Here is a 13976-nt window from a genome sequence, read left to right as displayed (position 1 = left end):
CAATATCAAAGTTGGCTTTTGCTAGGGTGATTATTTTTTTAAATTTCAGGCCTACAAAAGAACTCAGATATCAGAAAAGCCTCATTTTATAAAAGAGAAAACTAAATCCTACAGAAGAGAAAACACTGGCCTAAAATCACATAGCCAAGACTAGAAAGCAGGTCTCCTCATTCTTTCCACCATATAGGCGATTCTCAGCTTCCATACATCATATATTTTCATGCTTCATACATGGAGACCCAATACTTTTCTGCTGCCAGATTTGAACTTTCTTGGAACAGCTGCTATGTAAACATTTCAAGCTGTCACACTTTGGGGCCTTTAACCAACACTTCAGCTCCAGCAACATCACAGGCTTTGTACAACAGTGTTGACACTTTCAGTGTCTTCTTAATATTTCAGACTTGTTTTACAAAAATGAGTAGAAAAAAGAAAAATAAAAGTGCTACTACTAGTACAGTTAAGACAGGAATGAAAATAATAAAAGCTACCAAAAATGGCAAAAATATTTAGCCTCATAGACTGTAACTGTGGCAGAAAAAAAGTATATGAAATGCTGAAAAATAATTCATCACTATGCATAAAACACAAGTTTAATAATGGGGAAAAACTGTTCAAAGATTTTGAAAAAAAATAGAAATAATAGAGATTAGTAAACTAAATGTCACTTTGCATAAGGTGGGCAAATGAAAACTTAAGGTTTGAAATTTAGTTTTATTATATAATGTTCTATGTGTTTAATGTTTTTAAAAACTTTTAAAGTTTTTTAAGGATATTTAAAAACTAAGCAGTTATATAATTAGGAATGTAAGAATATTGTTTAGTTCTACAAGAATTGAATCGCCTTATAACATATCTAATGTTCAACTTTTCAACATTACTGCTCACGTTTCCAGGAACCTTATACAAATGCTAGGGATATTTGTATCCCACACTGATGCTCTCACTTACATTGCTACTGTATTATTTTGAGTGTACTTCACATAAATTAAAACTAGATTTGAAGCATCCTATAGCTAACTTTAGCTTCCTTTCTGTATAAATGTTCATTGCCTAGGACCACTCATTACATATTAAAATAATGAAAATTCACTCCTGTTCATTCATTCCTGAATTGATAAGCAGTGAAACTACAGTGTTTCAAAAGGATTTTTTCTGGCAAAAATAATAATAATAATGATGATAATTTCCTTAATCCTTAAGGAATTTATTTCCTTAGGCTGCCAGAAAAATGTTCAACATTGACAGCCCTTGCCTTTCTGCACTATGTAACTTAAAAATTCATTTGCACATCCTCCTACTGCTCACTTTTTTCATGTTTCACAACGCAAATAATCTACTATTTAACTGCTCTGTCAGCCATCTGAAATGGCACCTCCATTCCCTTCCCAGCTACCCCGAAAGAGCCCACTCACACATCTATCTTTAAAATGGCTGTGTTTACAGCCACCCATATGTCACCATTCATGAAGCAACTGCTACCATCCTCTTGACTAGGCATTGGCAGACAGATACGTGACAAAAGGATTGCAGAGCCACAAAAAAGGGTGCCTGGGGCTCTGAATTTTTCTTTTCAAGGTTACTACCTTCAGAAGAAACTAAAAATTAAAAATTTTTAAAGAGCAGAAGATACATGTACTCTTTATAATAAAAGCTTTGGGAGGATGAGGGAGTTGAAGTTTCTAAATGAGGGAGCCTTACCAGCAAGGCAGCCTCCAAGCATAATATTTCTATCATATGTACACCTCACTATACTATGTTGCTATGTAAATGAGTCTTGCCAGCTATCTGAGTTCCTCACTATCCATACTATGTCGCTATGTGTAATATTTCTATCACAAGTACATCTCACTATAATATTTGTGCTAGGTTGCTACAGTATTGTGGATCCTTAGGAAGCATCCTGCCACAGCATGAATTACAGTCATTTGCCTTTTGACCTTAACATTTTTAAGTCTTTTTACATATTGTCTTGGGTTTGCTTAAACCACATTAAGCAATCTACTAGAGAGGGGACAGATTAATAAATGGAGTGAGCGTCTGACCAGAGAGGAAAAAAGCAGGCATTCTTCCCAACAGAGTGAGTTAAGGAATGGAGGTGTGCAAAGGAGAGCTGGGGGCTCGTGGAATGCTGAGAAAAGACCACAGGCAACAGAAAAAGGCAGGGGCTTGAACTGACATACTGCACCTACCCACACGCCTTTTTTGAGCCTCTGATTTTATTCTTTTCCTTTTCTGAGACCAGAGACTAATTATGGGACAAAACAAAGCATTTTGAGAAGACAACCTAGAGAAGCAGTTTTAGGAAGGCAATGGAGTAGGACTGCTTTCCTGCTCCCCCTGTCTGTTGACTGTCTCCCCACTGCGCCTCTTTCAGCCACTTGGAAAGTACAGACCACAGTTGCAGGACAGGGCAGTGCAAGGTGCTGCAAGGCAGAGAAGTTAACAGTCAACACAGGTTCTATAGCAGCTGATACAAAAGCCAGGGATGAAGTGCTAAAGTCAGAGAACCAGCGCAGAGGTGGAACTTTTCAAAAGAACCTCAAGAACAAGAAGGACCTCCAGCTAAAGTAAAACTAGATTTTATCTCTTTCCTCCCTTTCCCTCAGATTTTCCTTTTCTCTGCCCAGCCAGCAATAACAGAATAATCATTTCTCTCCTTCAGTCACCCAAAAGAGAAATATAAATAAATAAATAAGGACTGGAGCAATAGTGATAATAAATGAAGGAAACTGGGAGAGGAGGGGGTTCGGGGTTGCCAAAGAGGTCTGCATCAGGCTACTTTTCACACGTAGGAAACCAAAATAACTGAGTTCATGTCTGTATTTTATGTAGCTCTACATCCAAACACTACATCCACTTTATAATCTTTTCTATATCTTTTCAATAACTTTGGTTCTCATCATCCCAAATAGAAATGACATTAAATATACAGTTAAGAATCCCTAGAGAGATTGGTATTCGCTTCACTCACTTATTCACTCATTTATTCAACAAACCTCTTGTGAGTGTGTACTCTGTGCCAGACACTACAAAGGACTCTGAAAAGTCAAAGATGAACCAAACCCAGCCCCATCACCACCACCATTCCTACAACCACTCTGCATAGAGCTTAGGTCCCTGTGGCTCCACATCTTTGAGCTGAAGAAATGAAGCCCAGAGAAACCCCACAGTCAGCTGATGGCAGTGTCGGAATCAGAGGCCACAACTTCTAACCTCCAAACCACACTCTTCCCCATACATCAAGCTAAGGAGAGTCTGCTTTCCTGGTTCACTGTCATTGTAAAGGAGCTTTGTTTGTCCTCTTTTTGTCAAAACAAAACAGGAAGCAAGGACAGTGAGGAAAGAATAAGCTCTGCCAGTTGCAACTGAGAAGAGATTCCCCTGCTAAAAGCAACACCAGGGAAAATGTTTGTCACCTAAGTCAAGTGCAGGTAAGGGAAGGAAGCATTTGGGATAAGAAATTGGACAAGTTATTTAAAGTCTTTCCGCCACCCCTCCTACATCCATGAAATAAGAGTAATAATGTATAGTGAGCCGTAAACAGGCCAACTGCACTCCAACCTGGGCAGGAGTGAGACTATCTCAAAAAAAAAAAAAAAGAACACATAATACCTTCTTATAGACCAATGTGAGTAGATATGGAAGCTATCTGAGTTTGTTTTTTTGTTTTTTTGTTTTTTTGAGACAGAGTCTCGCTCTGTCGCCCAGGCTGGAGTGCAGTGGCACGGTCTCGGCTCACTGCAACCTCCGCCTCCCGGGTTCACGCCATTCTCCTGCCTCAGCCTCCTGAGTACCTGGGACTACAGAAGCTATCCAAGTTTTATCATTAAATTTAAAACTTCAAATTGCAGAACTGCATATACAATGTGATTCCATTTCTATTCAATTTTTTGTCTGAAAGAAAACACAAAAAACCTCCAACAGTGGTTACCCCTAGAGATTAGGAACAAAGGAATAGAGATTGGAAGCCTTGATTTTCTCCTGTACATCATCTTCTACTATTACATTTCTTACCATTGCATGTATTATTTTTAATTTTTAAAACAGAAAGAAAATAGTGCAAGTATTTTTCTTATGAGTATTTTTAAACAGAAAGAAAAACACTATGAGAAAAATACTATGAAGAAAAATTCTATGAGTGAAAATACTATGAGAAAAATACTATGGGCCGGGCGCGGTGGCTCAAGCCTGTAATCCCAGCACTTTGGGAGGCCGAGACGGGCGGATCATGAGGTCAGAAGATCGAGACCATCCTGGCTAATACGGTGAAACCCCGTCTCTACTAAAAAACACAAAAAACTAGCCGGGCGAAGTGGCGGGTGCCTGTAGTCCCAGCTACTCGGGAGGCTGAGGCAGGAGAATGGCGTGAACCCGAGAGGAGGAGCTTGCAGTGAGCTGAGATCCGGCCACTGCACTCCAGCCTGGGTGACAGAGCAAGACTCCGTCTCATAAAAAAAAAAAAGAAAAAAGAAAAATACTATGAAAAATTCAGGGAGTGGCACACATAATTAGTACACTTTTCTAAATGTATATTATACATCAATAAAGAGTCTTTTCAAAAACTAGAGTAGGTCTATGTGCTTAAACATGAAAAAATTTCATAGATACAGTAAACAAATCAGCAAATCATTAAATATCCAGAGCATGAAATTCTAGTTCTGCAAAAAATCAAGAAACTATATGCATACACATATAAATGTATATGAAAAGATCTGCAAGTATATACACACTTAATAACATATTCTTCTACATTGTTGAATATTTTTTACAACCAGAATACTTTTACATACACTTTGAGATCTACATTCTTTTTCATTTCTAAAATGATAACACTTAGGCTGGGCGCCGCGCCTCACGCCTGTAATCCCAACACTTTGGGGGGCTAAGGTGGGCAGATCACTTGAGGTCAGGAGTTGGAGACCAGCCTGGCCAACATGGCAAAACCCCACCTCTACTAAAAGTACAAAAATTAGCCAGGTGTGGTGGCAGGCGCCTGTAATCCCAGCTACTCCAGAGGCTGAGGTGGGAGAATCGCTTGAATCCGGGAGGCAGAGGTTGCAGTGAGCTGAGATCTCACCATCACCCTCCAGCCTGGGGACAGGGTGAGACTCCATCTCAAAAAATAAATAAATGATAACACTTGACCCCAGAAAGCTGTTGTGAGGTTTACATGATTATGGTTACATGACACTTTATGTGATATAAGAAAGAATCATTATATCTTTAAAAAATTATCAATTAGTATGCACCACAGACTCCCTTTCCCATACCTGCTTTCTACCCCGTTCAAAATCTCATCGCTGAGCCTTACCATTAAGCGTAGCTCAGGAATGAAGTAAAGGTCAGGGACGGGGCAGACATGAAGCCCGGAGTAAGGATGAAGGATGAAATGATGGATAAAGTAAGACGTCAAGAATGCAACAAACATGGTTTAGCCAAAACAAACAAACAAAACCCACCTTTTCCATTTCAATTCAATCATTCTGAAACACACAGAAACATTTCCCTCACCCAAACCACCACATTAAATGTCTTGCTTGGGTCCAGTATGAGTTAATACACATCCTCTTCCCCATCTGTGCGGAGACAACAGTTCCTTTATCAGTCAGTGTTTGTAGTGAACCTTACACACCAGGGGAGCATGTTCCACCCACACTTGATATTCTTTGACCATGCACCTAATCCAAGGACCACAAACTACAAACAAGAATCCCATCATAAATAGAGACCTATTCTATTATCTTATCCCAGCCCCTGGTGCTTCACTATATGCTGCCTTATTTGTTGTTTCTTGTGTGTTACCTCCCCCAAATGTAAACTTTTTCAACAGAAACATGCATTAATGTCATCTTTGACCTAGTATAGATTATCGAACATAACTGGATCTGAAAGAAGCTCTGTACAGGTGCTTGTTCACAGACAGATGTCAAAGATGTCCCACGGCACAGTTCACAGCTGGCAGTTGCTTTCCACACCAAACCTGGAGCAACTCAATTGTCCTAACTTCCTTCAGTTCTTTCTGCCAATGCCATTCCTTGGAATAAAGCCTAGGATGCCTTATTAGGGTGCTACTTAGTCCTGGAAAGCACCAAGTAAGGATCTGTATCTGGTTTGTCCATCATTACCTATCCCTTGAGTAATGCCTTAGGTACTACTGAGTCCTGGAAAGCAGCCTCTCCAGACTCCGGTTACAGATCAATCCAACTTGTCAGAGATAAGAAAGTAGTAGTTTTCCCCCTCTCAATATTTCCTTCATTTCATCCAGAACTTTCTGTGCATCTGGTATATTGTCACATAAACTTCAACTTCCTTATAACATGCCTATTTTACAAAATTATGCCAGGCAATGTGGGTAGCTGAGAGGGTAGGCAGGGGCCGAACAACTTCTCAAGGGTATTCCACAGCAGATCACAGAAGGCTGGACCACTGCCAGTTTCTGGGGAAACCAGGACTGAAGGGACTGGCAGTGGACTGAGAGGCCACTCAAGGGGCTGACCTTTAGGAGTATGTCTACAGTCAGAGTACAAGTCGGCTAGGGCTACCACATCCAAGCGCACAGACTGGGTGGCTTAAACAACAAAAATGTATTTCCTCACAGTTCTGGAGGCTGGAAGTCCAAGATCAAGGTGTCAGTGGGGTTGGCTTCCTTTGAAGGCAACTCTCCTTGGTTGGTAAGTGGCATCTCCTCCGTGTGTCTTCACATAGTCTTCCCTGTGTGTCTGCATCATCATCTCCTCTTCTCAGAAGAACTCCAGTCTTAGTGGATTAGGGCCCATGCATGTGACCTCATTTTACCAGAACCCTCTCTTTAAAGGTCCTATCCCCGAATATCGCCACATTGTGAGGAACCAGGAGTTAGAACTTCAACCTAGCAAAGTGGGGGGACATAATTCAGACCCTAACAGTCAGCAATAGAGAAAGAGGGAGAAAGGAGGTATGACTGTGCTATGGAGAAATGAAAGCAGACTCAGCCTTTACAGGGGAAATAAATTTCATCCGTGTTCCCTCATATCTAGAATTCCCTACCTTTCTTTCCTGGTCTCTCCATTCTTTGACACGAGCTCCAATCCCGTATCTGTTCTGAAGCCCTGCTAATCGTCTCAGTCCCAATGGTCCCTCTTGCTTATCCCAAATACAGAGCACTTCCTATCTATCCTACCCATCTGGCCCTTCACCCTACGTGGCCCTTGGGGCAGTTCTTGATGCCTTCCACATTATCCAATACGAGGCCTCATCTTACACCATCCCTGTGGCTTGCCTAGTTCACACTTACCTTCTGTCAGTTCTTCCTAGGAGGCATACCCCTTCCTGTGTAGGTCAGTGCCTTTGAAATATTCGTCCCCTCTGCCTCTTCCCTGCCCAGCCCCCATTCCCTAATTAATAACATTTCACCCTTAAGATCTCAGCTCAGATGCCTCTTCCTCAGGAAGCTTTTGAAGATCACACACACAATTCACCTTCACACTAAATGCAGATCTTTCTTCTATCCTCTCCCCTAGCTTTGTGTCTTAGAACTTATTTAATTACACGCCTGCATTGTTATTATTTTATTAATGTGTCTCTCCCACAAGATGGACCACACATTCAAAAGCTAAGAATCTATATCTGGTTTGTCTACCATTACCTATCCAGCAGCTAGTGTAGTGCCTGGTACCTAACGAGTGCTTAAGAAGTATTTATTAAATAAAGCAACAAATAAACAAAGTATAAATTAGTATAAATCAGGTGGTCTGATGTGATCTATTTTTTGGATGAATATATTTGCTGTGAAGTACAGGCATCATGAAATCATTAAGTAATGATACCTAAAGAGAAACATGCACAGATATTAAGAGAACTTAATGTTAAGAGATATTAAGAGAACTTTAGAGTTTTTTTTTTTTTTTTTTTGAGATGGAGTCTCGCTCTGTCGCCCAGGCTGGAGTGCAGTGGCGCAATCTCCGCTCACTGCAAGGTCCGCCGTCTCCCGGGTTCACGCCATTCTCCTGCCTCAGCCTCCCAAGAAGCTGGGACTACAGGTGCCCGCCACCAAGCCCGGCTAATTTTTTTGTATTTTTAGTAGAGACGGGGTTTCACCATGTTGGCCAGGGTGGTCTGGAACTCCTGACCTCAAGTGATCCACCTACCTCCTCAGCCTCCCAAAGAGCTGGGATTACAGGCGTGAGCCACCACATAAGAGAATACCTATGCATGTGTCTGTTTAGATATCATTACTTAATGATTCCTTAAATCACTGGAACTGCACATAGAAGGCAGAAACTATTAAGTCTAAATTCTATAGGGGAACTACTTAAAAACCATGCTTTCCTTATCTAATTTATATATATGCATTTTAACTTCTGCAGCTGTATTTCTCAAGCCATTGACTGGTATCAGCAGTGTCCCTCTCCCTATGGCTCATTCCACTGCTTGACTTTGGCCTAAAACCAACAGGAATTCTTTACTTAGAGGTAAAAAACTGACAGATTCCCATGGTGACTCCAACCCCGCACTCTTTCCTTTTCTCCTTCAAATTAGGCAGGAAACACTAAAATTTTGGGAACAAGATATGCGTCACACATTGGAAATGTTCAAATCTGTTGATAACATTCAATATACTTCAGCTAAATGCATGAGGAGGCCACATGGTCACAGCCTAATGGAACACAGAACATAACTAATAAACTGAAGCAACATTCCACGTTATCACTTTCAGCTTTGCACAACATATGGAAACAGGCTCACTGCACCGCTTGGTTGTGCCAGAACACTTAAGGGAGGAGGATGCACATTTGGGATTTATTACAGGCACTCACCTAAGAGAAGTGTCCAAAGAAGTGCCTTACAATATCCATGTTACAGAATTCTCACTCTTAAAAGGAGTCTTTTCTAGAAATGTATTTATCTTTCAGGTGTTTGAACTATACGTATGGCCCTGACTGTTCTGTATATTTGAAAGCAAAAGGTAGTAGTGACTTATTGAGAAACCTTTTTTTAAAAAGGGGTGGGGGGCAGGGGACAGGGGAGGGGCAACAGGGGAGGGGTCTTGCTATGTTGTCTAGGCTAGACTTGAACTCCTGGGCTCAAGTGATCCTCCCGCCCCAGCCTCTGGAGTAGCTAGGACTACAGATGCAAGTAGCTAGAGACTAGAGGTGAATACCACAGTACCTGGCTCGAAAAACTATTTTCAACTAGAAAAAAGGCTGTTCTTTTTCTAAGTATTGCATCAATTGCATCAACTCAGACTACTGAATAGGTTTGTTTTTGTCCTCCATCCTCCCCCAGCAAAGTAACAGACATATTTCCTGTTCCATCCACCTCAACTATTTTGTCCCAGTTATAAGGTTCAAGTTTTGTTGAGTTTCTTGGTAAGTAATTTTTCTCATGCTAAAGAAGAAACATGAAGTAAATTAGGAAAAGCATATAAACCAGAAAAACAATACTAACATCATCAAAATCTCCAAATAATTTACCTAAGAAGTTCAATTTTGGGAGCTTAGCAGTTCAGATAAATGAGAATTACATAGTCAATTTCCATGTTAGCAAGAAAACTTAAAATTCAAAAGACATTGAGTGTTTGAGCCTCTCCTTAAATTCCTCTTTATCGATGATCAAACATTCAATGCATTCCTCACAATAGGTAAGGCAGTGTCAACAACTAAGATACAGTATTCTGGGAAGCCATGCCTTCCCTAGTCTAATTAACAGGGAAACAAAACCTTTCCAAAGATGCAAATCTACCCCTTTATTAAGCTAAACAGACCTATATCAGGTGTCTCAGAAATTATCAACTTGATCACTGGTTCTGGGATTAAAATATTCAAGTCTAAATAAGTAAATTCCATAAAATAAAGGAAATCTAAGAAAAGCACTGTAAGCTGATCACTTTCACAACATGTGGGTTCCAAATAAGGAAAGAAAACCTCCCTAGCCCAAAGTTCTCACTATCTTTAAATAAATAAATATGCCAAAAGAAACCTGACAGCCTTAATGAAACTGTTTTCCAATCAGGTTTTCTAGTGATTAAAATGGTCTCTATACTTTACATCTAGTGATGTAAATACTTCCTATCATTTACAAAAGATGAGCTTCAGAAAGAAGTAGGAAAACTATTCTGTTAAAACTGCCTGGTATCCACATCTGTGAATTATGGGATCTAACGCCATCCTAATGGGCAGTTCCTGTGTTAAATGAAAGAAGTCACTTTTGAGTGCTTACTGGGGACATTTGAAAAAAATATTCTCATCTAGATTAACTGTTCTTTAAAAGCAGATTTTACCAGTTTGGCCAATAATTTAGAATTCCTTCTTCTTACAGAAATGGAGTTGTTCTAATTACTGATGCTCTTGATTACTTTTTATTTTTGCAAAAATGAGAAAAGCACATTTTATCACGAATCCATCACCTGCAACATAATTTATATTTATATTTATTAGAAATTTATATTTATTAGAAATACCTATATTTGTAGGTATTATATTTATTAGAAATACCTATATTTCTAATAAATACCTATATTTCTAATAAATATAGATTATTAATATATATATTTCTAATAGATACAGAAATTGTGTGACAGTTGTGGTAGCTGTCCAAATAATTAGCTTCATCTAAAATTATTTCAGCCCAAACTCAAATCCCAAGAAAAATCATTTTGATGAAATACTTCATTTCATTCACTATAAAGCTAGATGTTTTAGTGTAGTCCTAAGTGACATTTTGTTGCTACAGCAACGAAACTCTGCTACCTGTAGTCATGATTTGTTAAGAATTCCACCAACGAGTAAATTCTGTGCTGTGTATTCATAAAACCAATAGAATGATTCTAAGCAACATAAAAATTAAGGCTTGATTTCCTATTTATGATTTACCCACACACATATTTACAACATATATACACATATGTACTACATACATGTAATTATGACTCTCAGCCCCATCAACAGAAAATACCAAATTTCCATTTTAAAATGGGCACAGAACAAAAGCTGGTTTAGATTTCATTCACTAATTGCTACTTGTTTCCCAAAATTTATCTTAAAAGATAACAGAGACTATCTAGAGATAATTTTCAAAACAATAAAATTTATTATTTATATCCAATCTCATTCCAAGATGGGGGAAAAAATATTCAGAGGTATAGTCTGTCTGTTCCAGTATGTGTGGTTTCCTAAGCAATGAGTTGACTTGGAAAACACTAAGCTAAAGAATAAAGAAAAAATGTGGACATCACCACCTTTATTCACCAAACTACCTTTGTAGGTTACTTACCCTCACTGGGGGGCTCCAGGCTTGCACCCGAGGCTGCTGTCCACCCTGGGAGCTCTGCAGATCTTTTGAGCTACAATTAGCCACAGTGCTGCTCTGAGACCTTAATGCATTCGTGCAGTTGGTCCCACTTCCCCCACCAGGACCAGGTTTCCAAGGCCTCTGCTTGATGCCATCCAGAAGTCTGACCAGCAAGATGTTACTGGGAAGCTCCTCGACACCCGAGCCAACGAGAGTCCTGCACTCGGGACATCTGAGTTCATTTCGAGAACCTACGATCCCCAGCAAACATCGCTTGCAAAACGTATGCTGGCAAGGCAAGACCTTCGCAGAAGCATCAAGGCGCTCTAGACACACAGGACACTCCAAAAGATCCAACAAGGCTGATTCATCCATCTTTATCTACTTTACTGAGAAAAAAGCTTCAGAAATGTTCATAGTAGTGTGCATCCCTTAAAATGACTCATGTAACATCCATTTCAGACTTTGCTCTAGAGTCATGGGGAAAAAGGGGGAAAAGAGAATATGAGTGTTGTTATCTAGGGAAAAAGCTCACAAAGGAGCCAAGAATCAAAAAGTACCCAAAAGTACACTATTCCCTGTCTGAATAGTGTAGCTTTGCTTTGGAATGTGGGTTCCTAAACTCCAAAGTCAACAACTGAAAACAGTTGAAAACAAAATAGGCTTTCTAAACAACGCAAAATTAACCCCTAAAGATATCCAGGGGTTCACTGGGCAAAACAGACACAGAGTATTATACATAATTCCTGCAGAAGGATTTATGAAATGCAATAAGGAATATAATTTCTTAAGCTCTGAAAGTGATATCAGCTGCCTTAATAAAGTCTTCAACTCATAAGAGAAGCTGACAGAGACCATTGAAAGTTTCCTCTACCTGAAATTTACTTTTAAATCCAACTAAATTCCCTTTTTTAAGCCAGTTTAGAGTTTAAGAAACCATGCCTCATGTGATCGCTCGTGGTAAATGATCCCAATATTAAATACATATGTTTCTTCGCTGTTCTTAAAAATAGAACTGTTTAATCTTGCCCAACCAAAAAGAGCTGAAGGTTGACAATTCTAAAAGACACAGATTTGCTTGAAAGCAGCTAAAACAGAAAAGCGCCTTTCAGGGCAGTGGTTGATAACTCTGAAACACATTTCTGAACGGCCTGTCCTAATCCCATTCAGAAAATCTGGCAAAATTACCACCAAAAGAATTCGACAACGGAATGTTGGACTGGAAACTGTGGGCATATGAAAATGAGGCCATTCAGGAAAAAGCAAGCCACTTACTGCGCCGCTCTGCCCCCCACCGCCAAAATAAATGTAAATGTGAATGCCCAGGAGAAAGGGGGTAAAAAGATTTGGCTGGTAGCATTAACAGCTGTTCTTGACAAAGTCGGAGCGGGGGAGTCCCAGGGCTGCGCCCCCGCTCCCACTGCGCCGAGCACAGGTACTCCCGAGCCCGCAGGGAGGCGCGGCGGCCGTTCGCCGCAGACACACCCCGGGGCCAGGTGTCGGCGGCACCCGGCAGGAGCCGGTCCCTGCCTGGGGCTCTCACCCTACAGCCTCCCTCATCTCCGCTCCCCTTTAGGTCAGGCCGGGGACACAAATCCCCCTTACACGACTGCGGGAAGTTTTCAAGGACTTAAAAATAAATGCGCAGGCTTAAGTTGCGAAACTCAGCCCCACAGAGTGCCACGGGGAAGCAGTTTTCTAGCCCAGCCGAGATAAGGCGACAGTCCCCAGAGAGACCGCGCCATCCAGGAAGCAGGGGGTGCTGGGCTGCGCCCGGGGAGACCGCGGCACGGAGCCCTGGCAGCTTCCTGCCCGGAGAAGGCAGAGGCCGCGGGCTGCTCCGCTTCCGCAGGTCCTGATTCCCGGCCCAGGGGTACCCGAGGGCGAGGGGAGAGAGAAACCGACCCAGGGCGGGGATGGGGAAACGCCGAGACCACCGCCTTCTCCGCAGCTAGGGGTCCGCCAACGCTGGGTGCCCGCCGGCCCCGCGCCGGCCGCGCGCCCTACCTCGCGCCTCGGCTCCTCCTCTTTGTTCGCGGCCCCGCAGCAGCGGCGGCGGCTGATGCAGATGCGGCCCCGCCGCGCTCGCCGCTCGCAGTGTCTCTGACGCCGCAGCGGCACCGGGAGACTCCTCTCTGCTGCCCCCCTCACGCGCGCACACACACCACGCCGCCGCTGCCGCCTCCCACTTTCCCAGCCAAGGAGGGCGGAGGAAGAGGAGGAGGCCGGGCCGCAGCCGGCGCCCGGGGCGCAAGGGGGCGGCCCCGCGCCACAGCGCCTTCCCCCGGAGCGGGCGCGGCACCTCCCGGAGCCGCCCGCCGCGGCGCCGGCCTCCCGCGCTGAGGTGACCAGCGCCCCGTACCCCGCCGGAGCCCGGGGGCGGGATGGGTGCGGCAGCCTGAGGGGGCGCTGCGAGAGCGGAGAGACTGGGGAGCGGGGCCCCCAGGGGGCAACGAGGGGAAGGCTCGGGGACGGACGCCGTCTCCCACAGGAGAACGCGCCTGAAAAATGGAGCCACCGGAGTGGGAGGCGGCGGGAGTGGAGGCTGGGGGAAGCAGGAAGGAGTCCCGGGGCAGAGTCCCGCCGCGTCCTCCTCCCCCGGCAGGGCTGGGCGCCCGGGACGGACTCTTACTCCCGGGCTGGGCGAGTCGCGGCGCGGGAGGGGCTGGGTCCGCGGAGGCGGCGGGAGCAGCCCTGGCGGGAAC

At 42.9% G+C, this 13976-nt stretch overlaps 1 protein-coding gene across 3 annotated transcripts in view; it reads right to left on the bottom strand.

The window, feature by feature from the left end:
• Positions 1-13517, bottom strand: part of SH3RF1 (SH3 domain containing ring finger 1) — a 177612-nt gene extending 164095 nt beyond the window's left edge. For all 3 annotated transcript variants that reach the window (XR_647518.4, XM_003899352.5, XM_009207843.4), the window contains exons 1-2: positions 13279-13517; positions 11254-11741 (exon numbers count right to left, since the gene is read on the bottom strand). Coding sequence is in view for 2 of the 3 variants with exons in the window: in XM_003899352.5 (XP_003899401.1) it covers positions 11254-11646 (393 nt within the window). In the remaining variant the exon portion in view is untranslated. The remainder of the gene's footprint in view (positions 1-11253; positions 11742-13278) is intronic.
• Positions 13518-13976: the final 459 nt, after the last annotated feature.

This window comes from Papio anubis, chromosome 3 (assembly GCF_008728515.1).
Source record: "Papio anubis isolate 15944 chromosome 3, Panubis1.0, whole genome shotgun sequence".
Lineage (NCBI taxonomy): Eukaryota > Metazoa > Chordata > Mammalia > Primates > Cercopithecidae > Papio > Papio anubis.
This window is presented reverse-complemented; position numbering and strand designations above follow the sequence as displayed.